This window comes from Juglans microcarpa x Juglans regia, chromosome 3S, assembly GCF_004785595.1.
Source record: "Juglans microcarpa x Juglans regia isolate MS1-56 chromosome 3S, Jm3101_v1.0, whole genome shotgun sequence".
Classification (NCBI taxonomy): domain Eukaryota; kingdom Viridiplantae; phylum Streptophyta; class Magnoliopsida; order Fagales; family Juglandaceae; genus Juglans; species Juglans microcarpa x Juglans regia.
Genome location: NC_054599.1, coordinates 25,855,006 through 25,875,489, shown reverse-complemented (window position 1 = coordinate 25,875,489; position 20,484 = coordinate 25,855,006). Strand labels below are relative to the sequence as shown.

General features: G+C 38.1%; 3 protein-coding genes across 9 annotated transcripts; 2 read left to right on the top strand and 1 right to left on the bottom strand.

Annotated features, from left to right (window-relative positions):
• Window positions 1–1,334: 1,334 nt before the first annotated feature.
• Window positions 1,335–5,802, top strand: LOC121257994 (serine/arginine-rich splicing factor SC35-like). 6 transcript variants are annotated; one of them, XR_005939310.1, is made up of 10 exons: window positions 1,427–1,635; window positions 1,748–1,826; window positions 2,469–2,548; window positions 3,175–3,234; window positions 3,460–3,513; window positions 3,770–3,982; window positions 4,084–4,267; window positions 4,375–5,025; window positions 5,238–5,366; window positions 5,465–5,802. XR_005939310.1 is itself a non-coding variant. In XM_041159304.1 (8 exons), the coding sequence occupies exons 1-7, from the start codon at window positions 1,407–1,409 to the stop codon at window positions 4,238–4,240; spliced, it is 885 nt and encodes a 294-aa protein (XP_041015238.1). In that variant the 5' UTR covers window positions 1,335–1,406; the 3' UTR covers window positions 4,241–4,267; window positions 4,375–5,802. The 6 variants fall into 6 exon arrangements, 2 of the variants coding, with proteins under 2 accessions (XP_041015238.1, XP_041015236.1); XR_005939309.1 differs by having other exon boundaries at window positions 5,238–5,802; XR_005939307.1 differs by having other exon boundaries at window positions 5,185–5,802.
• A 2,556-nt stretch (window positions 5,803–8,358) lies between these two features.
• On the bottom strand, window positions 8,359–15,552 carry LOC121258863 (CD2 antigen cytoplasmic tail-binding protein 2). Of its 2 annotated transcripts, none has more exons than XM_041160392.1 (10): window positions 15,389–15,552; window positions 14,628–14,844; window positions 13,966–14,091; window positions 13,738–13,890; window positions 12,704–12,833; window positions 12,472–12,513; window positions 9,807–10,148; window positions 9,608–9,650; window positions 8,824–8,901; window positions 8,359–8,733 (listed from the first exon to the last, which is right to left on the bottom strand). In XM_041160392.1, exons 1-10 carry the CDS (start codon window positions 15,472–15,474, stop codon window positions 8,670–8,672), a joined length of 1,281 nt encoding a protein of 426 aa, XP_041016326.1. In that variant the 5' UTR covers window positions 15,475–15,552; the 3' UTR covers window positions 8,359–8,669. The 2 variants fall into 2 exon arrangements, with proteins under 2 accessions (XP_041016326.1, XP_041016327.1); XM_041160393.1 differs by having other exon boundaries at window positions 9,810–10,148; window positions 15,389–15,544.
• Window positions 15,553–17,475: 1,923 nt separating this feature from the next.
• Window positions 17,476–19,330, top strand: LOC121258864 (pentatricopeptide repeat-containing protein At5g18390, mitochondrial). The gene has a single exon (XM_041160394.1). The coding sequence runs from the start codon at window positions 18,018–18,020 to the stop codon at window positions 19,008–19,010; it is 993 nt and encodes a 330-aa protein (XP_041016328.1). The 5' UTR covers window positions 17,476–18,017; the 3' UTR covers window positions 19,011–19,330.
• The last annotated feature ends 1,154 nt before the right edge of the window (window positions 19,331–20,484 follow it).

Genomic DNA, 20,484 nt, shown 5'->3' with positions numbered 1-20,484 from the left:
ATATAAACAACAACTATTTCAACCTAATATGTTGTAAATAAGAGAGTTTGTGCGTATGTCAACGTATGATATGATCCAATAATAGAAAAATTATTATGTATTTACAGAGCATGGATGGTGAAATACTTATATCTTGTTACAATATACCATATGATTAAAATTAATATAATAAGTTGTTAAGAAAAAAGTACTACTTATACTTAATAATTACTCCTGAGAACAAAATTTTGATGGAGACTGAATTGTTTATTGGTCGTGTTGGATTTGTCATTTTCATTCTATTAAAGGGATATTTGAAAAATAAGATGAGATCAAAATTATGTAAATATTAGTGAAATGATTTGAGTTAGAATATTTTATTAGATTTTAAAAAAGAGAAAAAAAAGTTAAATAAAAATATTATAATTTTAAAAAAATGTTAGAATATAAATTTTTAACATTGGCTTCGTTTGGAAATCAAACTCATCTCAATTCATCATTACAATTTTTTTAAATTCTAACATAAAATATAATAAACAATTCAATTTTTTTAAATTCTAAAATAATAATAATATTAAAAAATAATATTCTAACAATATTTTATCATCTCAATTCAACTCAGTTCAACATCCAAACGTAGCCTAATTTGGTTTTGGATTTTGAAAATATTGTATTTTTTTGTGTTTTATTTGAAATTTCGATAAGTTGTAATAATTAAATAATGACTAGATGAAAAAATTGAAAATTTGAAATTGAAAAGTATTTGTATTTGAGTAATATTTAAATAGAAAATTTTGAGATGAGGTGAAATAGCCTATGTTTCTAAACAAACCCAAGTGATTTTAAATAATATTTTCAGTAATAAAAAGTCATTTAGAATAAAAATAAAATAGTATTTATAAAATCTTAAATCACTATATTTTCATTGTTTTCATATCAAATGATCGAGGTCAAGTGCTTTATTTTATTTATTTATTTTTGAAATAACTTCTTTCATTCATAACATTTGCTAAAATAAAGTTAACAAGCAGTTAGGAATGTCCTCAATGTCCACTATACAGCCTCTGACATTAAGAGCATACTTCTCTAGCCTTCACGATACGTATGATTACCCAAATACAAATTATATATATATATATATATAATTTTAAATATTTTGTAAATATATTTAAATAAAAAATATAATTTTTTTAACTATTATAAAAAAAAAATTTTATTTGCAGTCTCCACTTAAAAGTTGCATGTACAGATTTTTTATTAAATAAAAAAATATATCATTTTAAGAGAGATATTTTTAAAGATAAAATTACCTAAATTTATATTATTATTTTTAAATGAGAATTGTATATACTATTACTCTTTAAAAAATTAAAATACTGAAACAGTAATTTGAGGGACAAATCGATTAGCTATCATTCGAATTTCGAATGTTACTGAAAAAAAAAGAAAAAAAAAAAGAAAGAAAGAAACGTCGAACACCCAGTTTCTTCAATAGACTTCTCTCCTCACATTCTTCACCACAAACCCCAACCCTAATCGAGGACTTTCCATCTCCGTGGTTCTCTCTCCTCGGGCCAAAAATGTCGCACTTCGGAAGGACAGGCCCTCCGGACATCAGTGATACCTATTCTCTCCTCGTTCTCAATGTCACCTTCCGTAAGCTCTCTTCCACTCTCTATTTAGAAGATTTTTTTTTTTTTTGGAAAAAGAAACTGGGTGCTAATGGCTACGTTGGACATTGTTCTCGTTGTTGGGATGTGTATTTTAGGTACGACTGCGGATGATCTATTCCCATATTTTGATAAATATGGCAAAGTCGTGGATATCTTCATCCCTAGAAATCGAAGGTATGGCTGTGCCTTGTCATCTTTACTTTCTGTTTGGCTGCAGGGAAGATCTTGTTCACATGGTATCGTTTTATTGGTAGAATCCAAGTAATTTATCCGTGCTTGTGAGTGACTCTCACTATTCGCTTAGTATGTTTTTGAGTTTAGTTAATTAATTGGGAATTTTTGAAATATGGATTATGTGTTGCAGTATCGTTTTAATTTCTTTCATTTTCTTTTGGTCTGTAAGTATAATCTAATCAGATTAGTAAGCAAGATATGGGTTTATATAGCATACCTTCTAGAAAACAAGTTCTATATTTTTTACTTCCAGTTTCTTGAAAGTCAAATATTGTCCTATTCTGATTTCCCTTCCTATTGCAGAATTTTACCCTTTTTTATCTAATTTCTTCAAAGAAAAAGAAGAATTTTACCCTTATGTAATATATATCTTTTTGATAAGTGATAAGATACTTTATTGATATAGAATAGGTATAACCCAAGTACACAGGAAGTATACATGTGATTACACCTAGTTAGGAACTAGCAACGGTTACAAGGAAATCATGAAAGTTGAGACCATTAATACATATATGTGTGTTTGTGTGTACGCGTGGCTGTTGGCCTTTCTGTGATTATCATGTCATATATTTTGTGGTCTAGGACTGGTGACTCAAGGGGCTTTGCTTTTGTGCGGTACAAGTATGCTGATGAGGCACAGAAAGCAGTGGATAGGCTAGATGGTATTCGCCTATTTTCTTCCATCTCTCAATGCATGTATTGTGCTACACAGGCACACAACGTATACTATATATTGTTCAGTTCTGTTTTTCCTATTTGGTAATTGATTGCTGGCACCTCTTGCAATTTAATTTTCGCATTTTGTTGATTAGGTAAAGTTATAGATGGTCGAGAGATAGCAGTTCAGTTTGCGAAATATGGGCCAAATGCGGAGAGGATGTAAGATCTAAAATTGTCTATGCCTCTTTGTAATGGTGGATGATTTTTCTGATGATGATTGTTTAGGTCTTGAATTCTTAGTCATAATAAGATGTCAGATATTTAATCTACTTTTTTTTCCAGAAGAGTCTTTTCTCTATTGCTAGTGCTTACTGCTGCTATTATTGCATGAAGAATTTTTTGGGTATTTCAGAGGAGCCCGAAGGCGCTCTCTATGAAATCCTATGCTCATGTCTTTATCCTAAGGGCTATAGAACTCTCTCTGGCAAGCATTAAGCCATTGATTTTTAAAATAATATTATCTATTGCAACTGATGCTACTACTACAATTGGATTGAAGTATTAGATTTGGGAATCATGGATTTCATTGACATTGGATCTTGAGTTATTAGTACAATTTTTCTTATAGTCAAAAAGGGAGAATTATTGAATCATCCTCAAGGTCAAGAAGTCGCAGTCCTCGCAGAAGGTAACCTTTTTTCCTCTTTTCTGTTTAGAACACTTTCTGGTTATGCTTAGAATACATTCAACTGAGTTTTTTGGTTTCTTAGCATGCTTGGTTTAACATAATGTACGAACTCTGAAACTTTTACTCCAAACTGAATGTGATTAATCCAATCAATTGTCCAATATATTAAAAAAGGCCTTACAAATTATGGCCCATGGGACCGATTCAACTTTGGCCCAATCTTAGGGCCGGGATGTTACAGGCACCATAAGTTGAAGTTTGACCTTCAGATTGGGGTGGGTAAGCTTACATCGTAGAAGACCCTTGGTTTTTGTGGAATTTATTTATGTAAAAATCATTAAAAAATTAGCTCAGTTAGTTATGCACTTGCGGCAACAATTTATCAGTGAGATTTGTATTTTCAATTGACTTTGAAATCATCCTCCAGTTGTTAACATTGTGAGATTCTTTTATAAGGCTCTTCTTTTTTGGAAGCCAAGGTCTATAATGGTTATTTCAAGATCATGTCCCTAATCACTGATTTTAATGTATTTAGGCACCGAGATGACTACAGAGATCGGGATTACAGAAGAGGGCGCAGTAGAAGTCTTGATAGATATGATCGTGATAAGTATGGGAGGGAAAGGGATTATCGTCACCGGAGTAGGAGTCGCAGTGTTAGTCCTGACTACCATAGGGCTCGGGGAAGAGGCCGTTATTATGATGAGCATCGAAGCCGAAGCCGAAGCCGAAGCCATTCAATGGATAGGTAACCTAGTGTTTATTGATGCTTTAGTTTAGTTGATTATTTTGTCATTACATATTTTGCTCTGTACTATATTGTGCTGATTTGATCTGTTTATGTCTTAGTGCGTCTCCCATTCGGCGTAGTCCCAGTCTTCACAGAAGTCCTTCACCACAAAGGCCTCCATCTCCTAGGGGTCAAAGTCCTGATAGGCACAGCCGTGAGGGAAGGTCCCCAACTCCTCTCAGTATTTCATCCAGGGGTCGGTCTGCCGATCCTTGAAGCCAATCCCCTCGAAAATTAGATGATGTAAGTTGTCATACCAGTCGTGCTCATTTTTAGTCAGGAATACAATTTTGACATTTTTTGTATAATTTGGTGATCTAACATGTTTTTCCTGAATTCAAATCTTCTAGGAATGATTAATTTGGCTGCCTGGAAATTCATGGAGACATCTTGAGTGGTGTACTTGCGGGTTTTATGCTGATGTTGATGACCCTTGATCGTCGTGCACGTTCTTATCAGAATCTTAAGTGCTAGTTTTGGTAGGACTATGAACTCTTTGATGTTTAAGCATTTATCTTGGACCTAATCCTTGGGTAGGTGTGTAGTGTACCGATAAAAAGAAAAAATGGACATCATCTTTAGCTGGTCATTTTCGAATTTGTGGTCTTCATAGTTTGTAGGGTGGTATTTTAGAATTGATGGAGTCATATCTTAATATGGATCCTTTTTCATTACACATTTGATTTTGTTGCCTTCAATGCCTGTCCATCTCTCCCTCTCAATTTAAGTATGCTTGGTTATATTTTTTTTTACTTTCTTTTGATTCATCACGAGCTATTTATTGGGTTTTATAGTTATGTTCGGGAACAATGACTGGGGCTTCATGGGCGGATGTTGAATTATGGTCGTTGATGCTGTTCCTAAAATGTAGATGGATGATCGGGATATTGATGCTGGTTGCAGCAGTATGCTGGTTTTAGAAGTATGGTTGTTTTAGCAGTATGCTGGCTGCAGAGGACTTATATATGTTAACTAGTTTTCTCTGGATGATCTAATCTTTGGTAAGATTTATATAGCTTTACTTTTTTTTTTAAAAAAGAAAGATTTATATAGCTCAGCTATTTGTTTCAGAAAAATCATATCCTTCAGGATTCTGGTTCTGACTTGATAATCCTTTTTGGTCTTTTTGACTGATATTGGGGAAAAAATGGTCCTAAAAGAGGTTCTAGTTGCTGTGATGGTCTAACGACATGAACATTTATTTAACTTCTAGCTGATGCTGCACATATGAGATGGACCTATGATTCATTGACTGCGATGTGGATACCGAACGTGAACTGCAAGTTCTATATATGAATACTTGAATGCTGGTGCGAATTTTGCTGCAGAATAATGAGGCATGGTAATAAGTTTGTGATTAATAATTATGTTTTAGGGTTATTGGAATTTACAATATTAATCACTGCCCTTTAAGATTATAACTTCTGCTGCTTACTGTAGTGGAGATGTTTTTAGCACATGGGCACATGACCGTAGCTGTGAAGTGGTTGCTGATGCCTGTTCTGTTCTCTGTTTGGTTGGTGATTAACTTTTGCAGTATTAGGGAATAAATACTGCTACTGGTCTGTTGCTGCCCACTCTATATTAGTTGGGGTTGGCAATTTTACTAGCTGTTGTGAGACTGATTGTCGTTGCCAAGCTGTGTTGCTTGCTTGCCAACAATCAATTCTTAATTTATAGTCATACATATGCATAGTGTTATGCTTTGTGCCTGTGGATTTATGCTTTTGTCTCACTGTAACAAGTTTAGTGCTATGAAAATTTGATTCTATACTTAATTTGACATAACATTTTTTATGTTAACATAATTTGAACACCGATATCATGATAATGTATATGAATACCTCTTCCTTTTTCGTTAGGATCGTTATTTGGGTCCATTTGATTTTTCTTCAGATGTCTTAATTTTTAGGAGAAACGTAACATTCCCGTCCTTGCATGACTACCTGATGGTTCTGCTTGCACTAATTGGACATTGCTACCTTGCTTGCCATGCTTGTTCTGTTGTTCGATACCAACAGCTCTGGATCTGAAACTGATTGGTACCCTTTTTCCTCTGTGATCGATTATAAGTGATCATTGAACACTCGGAGTGGTTTTTCTATTGTCCTCAAAAGTTTTCGATTTAGTCAAAACCTTGGGTGTCTGTTTGTATTGCTTTTGATGTTATGGTTATATGGTTGCTTGAATATACTTATCTGTGGAAACACTTGTTCACCCCATCTAGATGCATTCTGGATCTGCCCTAAGATTCAATAGAGACAGATGAAGAGGGAATCTCCTGGAAACGGACGGTAACCTCCGATTAGAAGCTACAAAAGCTCAAAAAATGTCGAAGCACCTGCCACTTACTGGGTTTCCTTTTTTTAGCTTGTTTGCTTTCTAGGCTACTGGTATACTTTTCTTGACTTTATATATTTGCATCTGATTAGATTCAAGCCTGAACCAAGTTCATCATGAAAGGTAAAAAAAAAAAGAGATTCAAAGCTGAGCCAAATCATCCCTATTGAAATCTTGATTTACAGGATCAATCAAAGCCAGTTTAGTAGTGAAAGTCTGAACTCACGTGCAGTAAGATTTTGTTTTTTGCAGTGTCATTAACCCATAGAATCTCAGCTACAATAAAATTGGTTTTTATATCATGTATACATTAAAGTGAAATAGAGAAGTAAGTTAAATTACAGAAGGCAAATTTGCCGAAGGGTATCATTTGGAGTTTGACGAAAATAGTCACTCTGCAGATAATCTGGCTCGGATGATCGTCAAAGTGCTTTATAAAATGGTCAATATCAGCGGTGAATTAATAGGCGCTCGAATTTTATAGGCCAAAAGCATAAGCTTACATGCCTGTTCTCCCGCAATTGACATGTTAAACAGTGAACACTGTCGAACTCTTAGATGAATTTTTTTAGAGGTACTCCGAGCCGGTTGGGTGTCAAGACTGTTTTCACACCCATTAATCATGAAGAGCCACGTAGGCGTCCTAACAAATTTCTTCTTGCACCCGCATACAAGTGGTGATCCTTAATTTCTTTCACTCCCTCTCCCTCCTCCATCTGCACTGAATTGAATTGACAAACAACGCCTAAAAAAAAGTCCTTGCACCCGAGTTCCAATCGACGAATGTCCCTACTCCCCTGAAGTCAAGTGAGATTTTGCCCAAGGTCTGTGAAAACACTATACCATCGTTGCCCAAGGTCACGGATTGAATGCAGAACCATCGTTGCCCAAGCGGGATTCTTGCCCAAGCATTGAAAAGAAATTGTCATTTTAACTTTGAAAATTCTGCTCTTAAGAATTTTTGAAAAAGACATGCTTGCTACAAGATTTCACCGGAAGTGAAATTTCTGCAAAACCATGATATTACACTTTTAGACTATATTGATGGCTGACAGATATCAAATCTTTGATTTAGAATTTATGAAGAGTTCTCATTTCTTTCTAAGGCCATGCAAAACCAATCAATTTGCCTTAATATACCTTACTCCTATTACACCAAAATCAGATCATCTTGAGCTCTTAGCCGGTGAAAATTCTTGATTATCTTGTTTAAGACTTGATTTAAGTCGGTTTCTATTTTGGGGAAAAGGACCCTTTTAGACTATATTGATGGCTGACAGATATCAAATCTTTGATTTAGAATTTATGAAGAGTTCTCCTTTCTTTCTAAGGCCATGCAAAACCAATCAATTTGCCTTAATATACCTTACTCCTATTACACCAAAATCAGATCATCTTGAGCTCTTAGACAATGAAAATTCTTGATTATCTTGTTTAAGACTTGGTTTAAGTCGGTTTCTATTTTGGGAAAAAGGATGCTACTGTTGTGAATTTAAGAGCTCAAAAAGGTGAATGGATGTAAGAATAAAGATGAATAGAGCATTCCTTACAGAGAATGGAAGCATTAACAAAAGACATTAGTAGAGATGTGTTAGTGGGTGGAGATCCTGGTGAAGATCGCCACACTTTCACGTCGATTCCTATAGCAGTGTCAAGGGCAGAAGACGATGGCTTTAAAAGGTTTTCTTGAAGGGGAAGAAGATGGGTTCGAATCGGAGAGGAGAGGAAGAAATTCAGAGAGGAGAAAGAAATTCAGGGGAGGAAGGGTTGGGAGGGGGGTAATCTCTATAAGTTACATGCGTGTTTATTTTTCATAGGTGAGTGTGAAAACGATACTTATACCCAACCGGCCTCAAGGTTTTTCCTTTTTTTAGGGCAATGTCTTTATAACTGCAAGCCATCGGCGTTTGATCTTAATAGAAGGCCAAGAAGCCATATTTAAAAGTTCAAGTGATTGCTGATATAAACGGCATCAACAAGATAAGAAAGAATTCAGGGATGGTTTTGGATCAACCAAAACTGATAATCCACTGATCTGAACGGAAAAACCATTCGAAGCCTCCAAGTAATCACCCGAAAACGGAAGACAGCAATATCTAGCCACAATATAAACAGCTAACTTGATGTTGTCTTGACACAACATAAGATAGCGTGACCTAGCGCAAGAAAATCGATAATTAAAGATGCGTTTCCATTCAAGGAGAACTGGTTTCGGTTCCCAACCTATCTATCCAATTTCACAGCTAACTCTAAGCTCCATGAACGGTACAAAGTCCAAAATGAAAAAGTAAAATTCTCTCCTTCGTTAGTTCCCATTGGATGCAACCTGATGAACATCATATGTGCCTGTCTCCTCATTATATGAATACCTACATATAAAGGAAAGGGAAGCTTTTGTTTTGAGGGCAATCACAGAAAACCAGTTAGGAAAAGTAAACCAGTATATGCATGTCTATTACCATTGCCCTGTTGCTGCAGAACAAAAAAGTCCTGTAGATGGGTCATAATAATACCCCAAACTGCTGCTATAGTAGTACCTAAAGGGTTGAAACAGCCAAGATCAAATTAACCAAAGCAGAATAAATTTGGATAAAGAAAGCTCCACTAATTGAATACATGTCGATATGTATATAAAGAAACGAGCAACAATTATCAATATACAACCAAGAAACAAAGTAATTAAAAGCCTTGTCATTGCTTGCATTTAAAATTTCATGCTTTTACAACCAAGAAAGGGAAGAAATAAAGAATATAGGGCTGCAATGACCTTCTTAGGACTGAAATAATTGAAGCAGATGGTATGACTGCATAGTAGCATTACTCGGGATGACCAAGCTTGGTCCCCTTAAATTTGAGGGAAAAAAAAACAAATATGAGCCTGAAATAAGGCTGGCATAATAATAAGCCTGAGCTCAATCCAGACTTGAGCCAAGCTTAAGCCTGTCACATGATAGAAAAAGTCAAGCTCAAGGACAAGAGTCAGGCTTGGCTTTAGACATTTCCAAGCCTAGATATTTTCACTCTGCTAAGGGCCATGTGCATATTTGAACTCCTGAACCCACCCCAACTCCAAGAAGAGTTTCACTAATATAACTAGGGAAGGTGGGATTTCATCATGCCACTACATAAATTTCAACAACTAAGTAAGACATACATACAACAAGCAAACAACTGACGAAAACATCAATGGCATAACATTATCAGAGACAATCTAGTTCCAGAAGGGAGGGGGACAGAAAGTACCCAGAGGACTCGTCATATGCATAATCACTATTCAAACTTCCACCTGCAGACCAAGCAATGGGAAGGCAAAATAAAAACCACATCAAGCAATGAAGTAATCGCAATTTCTGTATACCAATAATCCCCTACACACAAAAAAAAAAAAACCAAACTTTTCTTTTTTGGTTACTGCCTGAATAACAGAAATAATATAGCTTACTTCCTGAATCAGCGTTTAGGATGTCTGCTGATGGTTGGTTTGCTGTATCAGTATTAGGATCAGAAACCACATTACTGCCACCAAACAATGGTTCGGCAGTAGCATGTTCATCATCCTCAGCGAACATATCATAAGCATCGGCATCATTGCTTGATGTTTCAGCAGTAGGTGCATTTGGGTTCAAGGTATCCACAACATGATCAGGGAGCACTTTAGAGGCTACTCCAGGATCTGTTACATCAGACAGCAAGCCCTGCTCCATGTTGGAATAATGAGAATCCCCCTGACCAGCACTTATTGATGTGCCTTCCCCTCTTGCCTTGGCTAACCTCTCATAACCTTCTGAAAAAGATGAATAAAAAACAGCGTAGTTAATAAGTGATATCTATGCAACCTTTTTCACAAACTTATTTCTTTTTTTTTTTTTATAGGTAAAAATTTATTAATATCAATAGGCGTAACCAAGTATATTGGGTGTATACAAGAAAGAAAATGTAGCCCATAATAGAGTACCCCTAATGACCAGTATACACCAAGCCTGATTGGGACAAAACGCTCCTCCCCTCAGCAAAGCAACTGTAACTACCCCAACCTCTTGTTTTCACAAAACACTAAGACACCACCCAAATCTCCCTTAGAAGCTACATTCTACAACATACTACACCCGAAACTAATACTGCACCCAAATCTACATTCATGCCCTCCCTCTAATCCTCCCATGACTTGAACTACCTCCCTTAGTGTTGTAGTTGATTTCCCAAGTAAGACACTTTAATTCTCTTCACTTCTTAAAACTCGATTTCGTTTCCAATAGGCGACCTGCCTCAATAGCAGTGAGTAGTGCTGTGAATTGGTCGTCAAATCCTCCACATGTAATCCCCACACATTGCTGTATTTTGTTAACCTTTTGCATAACCCAATCTGATGACGAGTTAGCTAACAGAGGAAGAGATATCAAGGGACAACATCTTCCCCAAACTCAACTCCCAATTGAACATCAGGCCCTAAACATTCCTCCTCGCAAGGGACCAACGACAAGCCCAAAATTTCCTCCACACCATCCCCAACAACAACCTCGTTACTCTCACAAGATGCCTGAAGAGATATCGACAAATTAGTTCTCTCTGTCATGAATGGTGAGGCCATGGTCACCATTGGAGGTTCTGGGTTGGCGGCAAACCCACAAATTCCCACCACCGACGAGGGTGTTGTCATTTCTTTGGCGGGAACTGGAGATGCGTCACCCCCTGACGATCCATTCTATGCCCCTTCGGCAGACCCTACATCTCCCTTAAGCCTCAACGTTACACTTAGGTTCGACGAGGGTACCATCGTTTCTTCAGGGAGAATGCTGACACGTGGCTAAGGGCATTCCATTTCGGCCGTCTCTATGTCGATACCTGACGTAGAACCCACTTCGAATGACCCTGTTTTCCTTTTGACCCTCCACACTCTTCTGGATCTGGTTATAGGGACTGGGCCGAACCCGACTTTCTGTTTTCTTTTATCTGATTTTAACGAATTTGAGTCTATCTTGGATTCCCTCTTATTGGGCTTACAACCTTGTTACCTCCAACTGAAAGCAAGTCTATTTTCGTAGATAAAAAAGCAACCGCTGCCTCCATATTGACAAGTTGGTTTTTCATCTCCTTTAATGGATTGAGCATCTCTCTTTAAGCCATATTGCCATAGTCAGACTCCTGCTGGTTCTGACCTTGCATGGTTTGCATAGTCTCGAAGCCACTTTCACTGTTCCCCTTCTTGCCCTTGGTATCAAATTGAGTAGCCAAAGCGTGACGTGTCTTCAGAGTTGCCGCATATGATCGTCTTGCCACCACAGTTGTACTTGGGTCTGTTTGTTTCACCTCCAAATTAATGTTTTGATGACCGGATGTCTTCTCCTAGCTTTCCCGCCGTGACCCATCATCATCAATGGATAAAAACATCGCAGTAGCTATACGTAACTTGACACAAAATTTCTCCCAACCTAGCTCTTTGTACCCTTCCAGAATGACTAGATCACTCCGCCTACCGCCTCCACCATATTCGGTAGCAGTTAGGTATCTACAATGTACATTGGAGCCTCGTTGAGCCACGAAGGCTCTGTTACCTTTGCGCAAGAGAAATGTATGAAAGTGTGATTAAAGAGAGAGAAAGTGACTCTTCTCTGTAAAGAATCGTATGTAAAAGAAATGAGATGAAAAGATTAAAATGAATAATGAAATGATAAAAACAAGAGGGAAGTCCTGTTACACACCTTCCTTTTATGAATTTAAAAAAATGAAAAGATGCTCTAACTGTACAAGTTTAATACTCCTCAAATCTGTTGGATCCAGGGAGGAAACCATAAGCGAATCCCACATTGATATTGAAAATATCCGATCCCATCAGGTAGCTAAACATTCTAGGACATGAAAACAAACATGTGCACCCATACAGATGTACATATCAATATTGAAAAATCTTCTTTAACGTGTCAGGAAGATAAATGGAATTATCTGGACAACCAGAAGTAGATAAGATGGTAAACCAAAATAAGAAACCACACACACGCATGCTCTACTTACAGAAAGGGTACAAATATGGCTAGCCAAAAAACAGAAAGAAAGAAAGAATACCAAGTACACCCTTTTTTTAATAATTAAATACGAACTAAAACACTGACCTGCCTCTCGCTCAAAAACCTCCCGCTTTTCATGATACACATCTGCAGAACAGAACTCCCACTGATAAGCAATCAAATAAAACCAATAGAATTGGATTCCTTGTAGAAAGTTGAATAAAAAAACATATTTTCTCAGTACTAAGGAGACTAGGGGCTGATATGAACACATAGATAGTGTAGACTATACTCAAAATTGCTGAAAAAGCAAGCCCAATGGAGTAACTAACTTTACCATATTCACCATTCTCCATCAGCTTCATTGCATCTTCAGTGAGCTGGTCAAATACCAGCTTTGTTTCAGCTGACATCTTCTCCTTCCTGTTGTTTGAAGCCCCCTTTAACCTTCTCAAAGCTTGTAAAACCTAACAGGAGATGCAAAATTAACTTCCTTATCCATAAATGAATATGCACATCTCTTAATTTGTTCGTGATTAACACAGTGATGAAATAATGCTGCAACTCATTGTTTGGCAATGGCTGAATTGAAAAAATCAAGTCGAAAAATATAATACTGAATGACAGTTGAGATCGGCCCAGACACAATATAGTAAATCAGAGTCAGTGAATTCTTTAAGTATCTCTAGGGGCACATCCTGAGTTTCATTCCACACTACGGGCTCCCAGGGGTGGAGCCCTTCATAAAAGAAAAAAAACAATGAACTACATTTTAGGAGAACCCAAACTTCAATTTGATTTCAATACATCTTAGATTGATTTTAAATTGGAAAAATAAATAAACCATTTGGGTCTGCTAGTAATACCGAGTTTAGAGTCTTGAAAACAGACGAATCCGTATGAGATACCTTACAGCTTTTTCATGATTATTTTCAAGCCTGTCCATAACTTTATGTATAAATAAAAGTACCAATCCAATGCAAACCTAAGCATGAGCCTTCACTCAAATTTAGACTATATTTACACTAATGCAAATTCTTATATAAATGACTTTGTGGCCAATTAGATCAAAATTAAATCCAGACTATCTTTATAAACATTGCATGTATCAATATATTTATAGACCACACTGCACATTCAATACAAAAGACCATCAATACAATACATAGTACATGTCATTGTGATCACTTTATGGGGAAGAAAAGAGTATATGATATTGAGGGAACGATACGTAGTAACAAAATATCTATTAAAAAGAGATTTAAGGATCAAACTAGTTTTGTTTTGCAAGGATTCTTCAACAGAAAGAAGTAATTTTAATTGTGAAGAGAATTAAATAAAACCACACATACACCTAAACATGTAATATACCGTTTCTCCTGGCTCAAGTAGGTCAACGATACGCCTCTTCATCTTTCCGACATCTTCAGAAGACAGTTCATCGACGTCATCTTCACTGCTTGTCACAATGGAGCCTTTTCCAGCATATTTTGGTTCAACGTCAACACTATCAAGCCACGCATCCTACAAGAATCCATAGGAACTAATTAAACCTGTTTAATGCTGCTGGAAATGTTTTACATGAATAAGATGCTTTACCTTAATTTCCTTATCGTTGACATATTCAACAAAATTTCCATCTGCATCAAAATAACCTTCTTCCCTCTCTCTTTCTAGATTGAAGGGTTCCATTTGAATCCCATCCTCAACAAAGTTCTCATTATCCTGTCAAAAGATATCCCCATCATTGGCTATCCTTTCCATTGATCCAATAACAGATGAATCTGGCAATCATCTTGACTCTAAAGAATGCTGCCAATTCAAGAAATAATCACTCCAGATTATAACTCTACTCTGAGAATAAAAACATGCATATTCCAACTTCATCCCAGAGTTGAAGAGAGTCATATGAATGCTAGAAACGATTCATTAGGGGAAGAAACACAAAACTGTCCATTAGCCATAATGGGGAGGCCTAGATATCAATCTCCAATTAAGAAGACAATATAACATTCCAATTGTGGAAACTTGGGAGGAAAATATGCAATCGAATAATAGAGACTTGAAAGGAGGTGTAAAGTGACAACAGTTTGGTAGCAATAAACACATAAATGACAAAGAGACACAATAATGAAGGAATCCATATATAAAAATGCCAGTTTGGTCAGGACACATCTTGATAACCTAAACAGCATACCAGCATAATGAGCATAGCAATTGATGACAAGCTTAGAGTTGAAAAAAAAATGGAAAATACAAACCATGTAAGCAACTTCAGCTGCCGTGACATCATTAATTATGCCTCTACTTTCTTCAGTAAACAGTTCAGCAGTGATCTGATTCCGACGCTTTGCACGCTCTTTAGCAGCAAGGCGAGGATTCGGTACCTCGCTCGGGGCTTCATCAGCTTGACCTCTGTCCACCCCTTCATCTCCTGGCTTAACCTTCTTACCCTTCGGAAACCTGACCCTCTTTTGCCTTTGAAACCAATCATCACCAAAGTCAGCAAAATTAAAGACATAATGGCGGGTAAGGAAAGAGATTTCCAAAACTGATATGGACCAATAAAAGATTAAAATAAACTAGGTAATGGATACCAGAAGAATATATGCCCTTAAGGGCCCAATTATCAAGCACACTAATACCCTGTTTGTTTAATAAACATGAAGGGATTCCATTTTTCCATATTATGAGAGAAAGACCATAAATTGTAAATTTCCATCAACTACACGTGACCGTACGGTTTTATTTAACAATAAGAAAGAAGCCACAAAATGAAAAAATGAACGACACGATGGCGAAGAAATATAGGAACTATTAAGGGCCATATGAACTGATACTGTGATACAACAAAATAAAAATTACAAAAGTACGCAGTTTCCATAAAGAGTGTATGTCTAGAAACAAACAGAAATGATAGTAATTGAAGGAAACAGATATGATAAATAAGATGGAATAGGGAGGGAAACTGAAAACTGAGATTAGGGTTGAGAGAGAGAGAGAGAGAGAGTAGAGAGATTACGCGGGAGGTTTGTTGTCATCGTCGGCGTCGTCTTGGACGTCATAGATAGAGCGCTTAAGGTTGGGGCGCGATGACTTCCCTTCCATTGTTGAAAGCACCGAGTACGGTCCTTCTCTTTCTTCTGTATATTATTGTAAAAAAAAAAAAAATTAGAGAGACAGAGAGAGAGCTTACAAATTAGGCAAGACGGAATTGGATTTGGCTTGGAACCGGACCAAGATGGATGAGGACACGTGTCCCTCATCCACGGTCAAGATGTTACCACGTCGTTTAAATTTAGGGTGAGGCACATGAAGGAGTATCGAGATCGAGTACGAGGTTATTTTCGAAATCCGCTTTGTAGTTGGGTAACCATCCAACGGTTCTTAGTAAGAGTCCATATTTTCAAACGTTGCTATATCTTGAAATTGAAACTATAAAGTGATTATTGATATAATTAAAGCTTCAGATTACTTTTGAAATTGATATGTGAAACGGAAAAACTTGGACAAAACATAGTTGTGGTGTTCTCAAGCTCTCTTGTGCACGTAATTCAGCAGCTTTCTGAGCTGCTTCAGCCTTGTCGTTTCTCAGAGCGAGCACGAGCAGCGCAGCGGCTGTAATGGCCGCATCAAGTTCTCTTTCCCGAGTCTCTATCTACGGCCTACGCTTTGTTCAAGAACCTAGACAAGAAGTTTAGACTGAAAATGTATAGTAAATTTCCTGAAACTGAACAAGTTGTTCTTACAGCTATTTGCAAAGGACGAAAAAGTAATTGCAACCAATGCATGTTACAGTAATATGACACGACAAAACACTATGAACCGCAGTAGATCAGTTGTTACCTAATAATTTTACAAACAATATCATGTTAGTTATATTGTGAAAAGGGAAAAAAAAAATTTATAGGTCTCTAGACCTGTGATTTTGGTGATTGAGATTCTTCGGACATTGGATCCTTGTTACTATTTTGAATTAGAACTATTTTATATATCAGTTTATAGTCGCAGCAGATGTTTTTTTTTTTTTTTTACCGCAACACATGGCTATAAACTGATGTAAATATTAATCCTTTGAATTAAGTTCAAGAAAAAAGATAAAGACAAGCGTCACGTGCAATCGTAAACCACATCACTTTAATAAAATGACAGCATTTCAGAAACAGAGCCCCTCCCCCCTTCTTCTTCAACCTCTCTTTCTCCCTCTTCATCTCAAATTAGGTGGGAGCAATAACATTAAAATTTTCACTTATCAAGGGTGGGCTGAACCCTACAAACCCGTTGAGGATTATCATCAACAGTGCTACTGAGTTGGAACTCCCTCTCTTCTTCTCAGTTGTCTCACCCTTCCCAACCTGCTCAACCCACTCTACACCAACCCCACAAGTGCGTTCTCCTATTTTTGCCAAAGTTTGACTTTGATGGCTTTTGAATATTTTATTTATGAAATCTGCAATTGCATTCCTAGCAAAAGAAACAATTTTTTTCTTGTAATTATTTTTCTGTATTTTTCAATTTATACTCATATTTATAATCTGTTTAGCTAATTTTTTATGGATTAAATTAGAAGTTAGATTCCATAACATTATTCAGTGGTGGTTTATCTTCGGCCATCTACAAAATCTTGAATGTATCAATTGGCTCTAGAACTAAAACTAGAAAAAAATATACGGGTTTGCAAATTGTTCGAGGTATTTGGCAATTTGCGAACTGGAACTTGGAAGAAAGTTGCGAATTGGGTTTGGAAGATTTGAAATCGGGTTTGTGAACTGAAAGAGATCTGAAGATTAAGTAATAAGCGAATTGAAAGCGGAAGAAAGTGATTTGCAAACTGAAGTGAGAGAAAGTCTGGATTTAGGAGAATGAGAACCGGATTTGCCGTAACTTTAACTGAGCATGCTTCTTCTTATCGTTGTTTTGTTTTTTAATTTTTTATTGATGCTGACATCACGTTTTGCCAGGCCATACGATTGCATGCCGACTCTACCACGACTGTACATAGCAGAATTGCTTTGCCCTTCTCCTCCTAAATGCGCCTTATGCTTAATTTGGGCTTTTCATTGTTTTTACTGGGCTGGTCGCTATTATATTGGGCCATGGACCGTGTATCTGCATTAAACAAACAAATAATGTGAGAAACCTTAAGTCTAACCTCTCTTCGCAATTCGCTAGACGTTTCCCTCGCTCACTCGGTTGCTCGGTCTTGTCGAATCGGCTCAACACTCCATAGTCCAAATGCTCTTTCGTCATTCAACAAAGCTGACTAAACTCCTCCTTCCGGCCAGCAGCAGACCCCAAACCCTCCCTCCCCCCTCCTCCTTCTCTACTCAACCCCTAAAACCCTAACCACCACCAACGATGCACCTCCAAACGACGCCGTATCCTCCACTACCAAGGACGACTACTTCGCCGCCATCCACCACCTTACGAACATCGTCCGCCGTGACTTCTACCTGGAGCGAACCCTCAACAAGCTCCAACTCCGCGTCACCTCCGAGCTCGTATTCCGCGTCCTCCGCGCCTGCTCCTCCTCCCCCTCTGAGTCCCATCGCTTCTTCAACTGGGCTCGGACCCAGCCCAACTATCGCCCTACCACCATCGAGTTCGAGGAGCTCGTCAAAACCCTAGCCTGCTCCCGGAATTACCAGACCATGTGGAAGCTCCTCCATCAGATGATTTCTCTCTCCCTCTGCCCCTCCCCCGAAACAGTGTCGTTCCTGATCGAACAGTACGGCAAGCATGGCCTCGTAGACCAAGCCGTCGAGATCTTCAACAAGTCTGGAAAATCCCTGAATTGCCCCCATACCCTCGAGATCTACAACTCCCTCCTCTTCTCCCTCTGCGAAGCCAAGCTCTTCCACGGCGCCTACGCCTTGATCCGCCGCATGATCCGCAAGGGGCTCGTCCCCAACAAGCGCACATACGCCATCCTCGTGAACGCGTGGTGCTCGGCCGGTAAAATGAAAGAGGCACTCGAGTTCCTCGCCGAGATGAGCCGGAAGGGTTTCAATCCCCCAGTGCGCGGCCGCGACCTCCTGATCGAGGGCCTGTTAAACGCAGGATATCTCGAGTCGGCGAAGGATATGGTGACGAAAATGGCGAAGCAAGGCTTCGTGCCCGACGTCGTAACCTTTAACTCCCTAATCGAGTCGATATGCAAGTCCGGTGAGGTCGACTTCTGCATTACTCTTTACAATGAAGTGTGTAGATTAGGGCTTTCGCCGGATATCAATACATATAAGATTCTGATACCGGCAGTATCGAAGGTGGGGAAGGTGGACGAGGCCTTTAGGCTATTGAATGATTCAGTTGAGGACGGGCATAGACCGTTCCCGAGCTTGTATGCGCCGGTGATTAAGGCGATGTGTAGGAGAGGACAGTTCGACGATGCCTTCTGCTTCTTTAGTGATATGAAGGCAAAGGGGCACCCACCAAATAGGCCAGTGTATACCATGTTGATAACGATGTGTGGGAGGGGAGGGAAGTTTGTGGAGGCTGCTAATTATTTGGTGGAGATGACGGAGTTCGGTTTGATGCCCATATCCCGGTGTTTCGATATGGTTACTGATGGGTTGAAGAATTGCGGGAAGCATGATCTGGCTCAGAAGATTGAGCAGTTAGAAGTTAATATCCGGGGCATTTGATGCGTAACACTCTTGATATAACTGTTAGTAGCATGATGTCGCTGATACGGAGCAGTTTCAAGTATCTTGTTGGAGTATTTATGAAATACATCGAAGGCTGCAATTCATTCTGGAAGTCACCATATACCTAGTTGAGGCTGAGACGAGGATGCCTTTAGTATGGAAGGGTACGTATCCGAAAATTTAAAAACTGTTCTGATTTTACGATCTATTGATTGGTTCTTTTATCTTGGTTTTGACAATAGTTTGTGATGTCACGATAATACCGGAAAGTTTACAAAACCATGCCCATTTTATGATCTATTGATTGATTCTTTATACGTGTTAGTGTCCTGTCACTTTGTAGTGTTGAAATGTATGTCTCTCCTGCTATCTTGAACTAGGATTTGAATTTAAGATGCGTTAAAGATCATAACTGGTTGCTAGATCACTTCATTACGCAACTGGACTGGGGGATGAGATGATATCTAGCCGCTAGGCATTCACACAGGACTTTCGTGTGCATGCAAGTCTGGCAACCTTTATTCATCAATCAACAGGCAATCTATTGTTGAGGCATCCCATTGATATGAAATACACCTCCTTACTTGTTTTCAGTATGTTGAACCATAGCTTGATTGACGTGCCGTACATCATGCACTGAACCAGTTCTGATTTTGTTGGGTTCTATAGCATAAATTCTGTGGAAGACGAAAGAGAGGGTAGTTTAAACCACCATTGAGAGAAATATAAAAGCAAGAGATTGATTCATTTTAATTGGATTTCTCGGTCCATGGTGATGCCAGCAGATAAATGCACATATCCTCTTGACAGGAGACAAAGGGGTCTTGGTAAAGCAGATATTCTTTTAGCATGTTGCATCTTTAACGTGCTTGCACTTGTCTTACACTCAAGATGCCGATATGAGTTTCAATTTACTTTGATCAGAGGAGAAGTCAGAATCTTTGACATAAAATTGTCCTGTCGTGCTTCTTCTGAAAATAGTATGGGGCCCGAAAGGGCGCCTTGGAGGGCCTTATGAAGCCCGACTCCAACATGAATCAGAAGATTGCGAAGTAGGTTTTATTTTATGATCTCGAAACACTTGTTGGTGCGGAATCTAGGTTATTGCTCAGGGTAGCAACTTCTGCATGGCTGAATTACCGTTTGATTTGGAGTTCCCATATGAACCAAAGAGTTGGAGGAGGGGGGATTGGCAGATAGTAATCATAGTATAAGCATATAATTAGAAGCATATACGCTTCTAGTTAACTTTGCAAAGATGGTAGTGGTCAAGAAAATAGCTGAGGCGAGGAAAGTAGCATTTTGGGTAGAATGTATGGTTTATCGGTGTTAGTGCTTCAAATAGTACGTACTTAATGTCGCATTATATACGTGTTCTTGTAAATGCATTCGATGCCAAAAGCTCGTAAACAGCTTAAATTAGTATTTTCCTGGATCATTTGTGATAAACTCGGTAATTGTGATGCCTGCT

Bases quoted from the DNA above. Each gene is read 5' to 3' on its own strand.
- LOC121257994 (XM_041159304.1), top strand. From the start codon at position 1,407: ATGTTACTGAAAAAAAAAGAAAAAAAAAAAGAAAGAAAGAAACGTCGA. The intron at 1,636-1,747 runs GTAAGCTCTCTT...TGTGTATTTTAG, and splicing joins CGTTCTCAATGTCACCTTCC to GTACGACTGCGGATGATCTA. The intron at 3,983-4,083 runs GTAACCTAGTGT...TTTATGTCTTAG, and splicing joins CGAAGCCATTCAATGGATAG to TGCGTCTCCCATTCGGCGTA.
- LOC121258863 (XM_041160392.1), bottom strand. From the start codon at position 15,474: ATGGAAGGGAAGTCATCGCGCCCCAACCTTAAGCGCTCTATCTATGAC. The intron at 12,514-12,703 runs GTAAAGTTAGTT...TCTGTTCTGCAG, and splicing joins GATGGAGAATGGTGAATATG to ATGTGTATCATGAAAAGCGG. The intron at 9,651-9,806 runs GTAAGCTATATT...CTTGGTCTGCAG, and splicing joins CCTAAACGCTGATTCAGGAA to GTGGAAGTTTGAATAGTGAT.
- LOC121258864 (XM_041160394.1), top strand. From the start codon at position 18,018: ATGTGGAAGCTCCTCCATCAGATGATTTCTCTCTCCCTCTGCCCCTCC.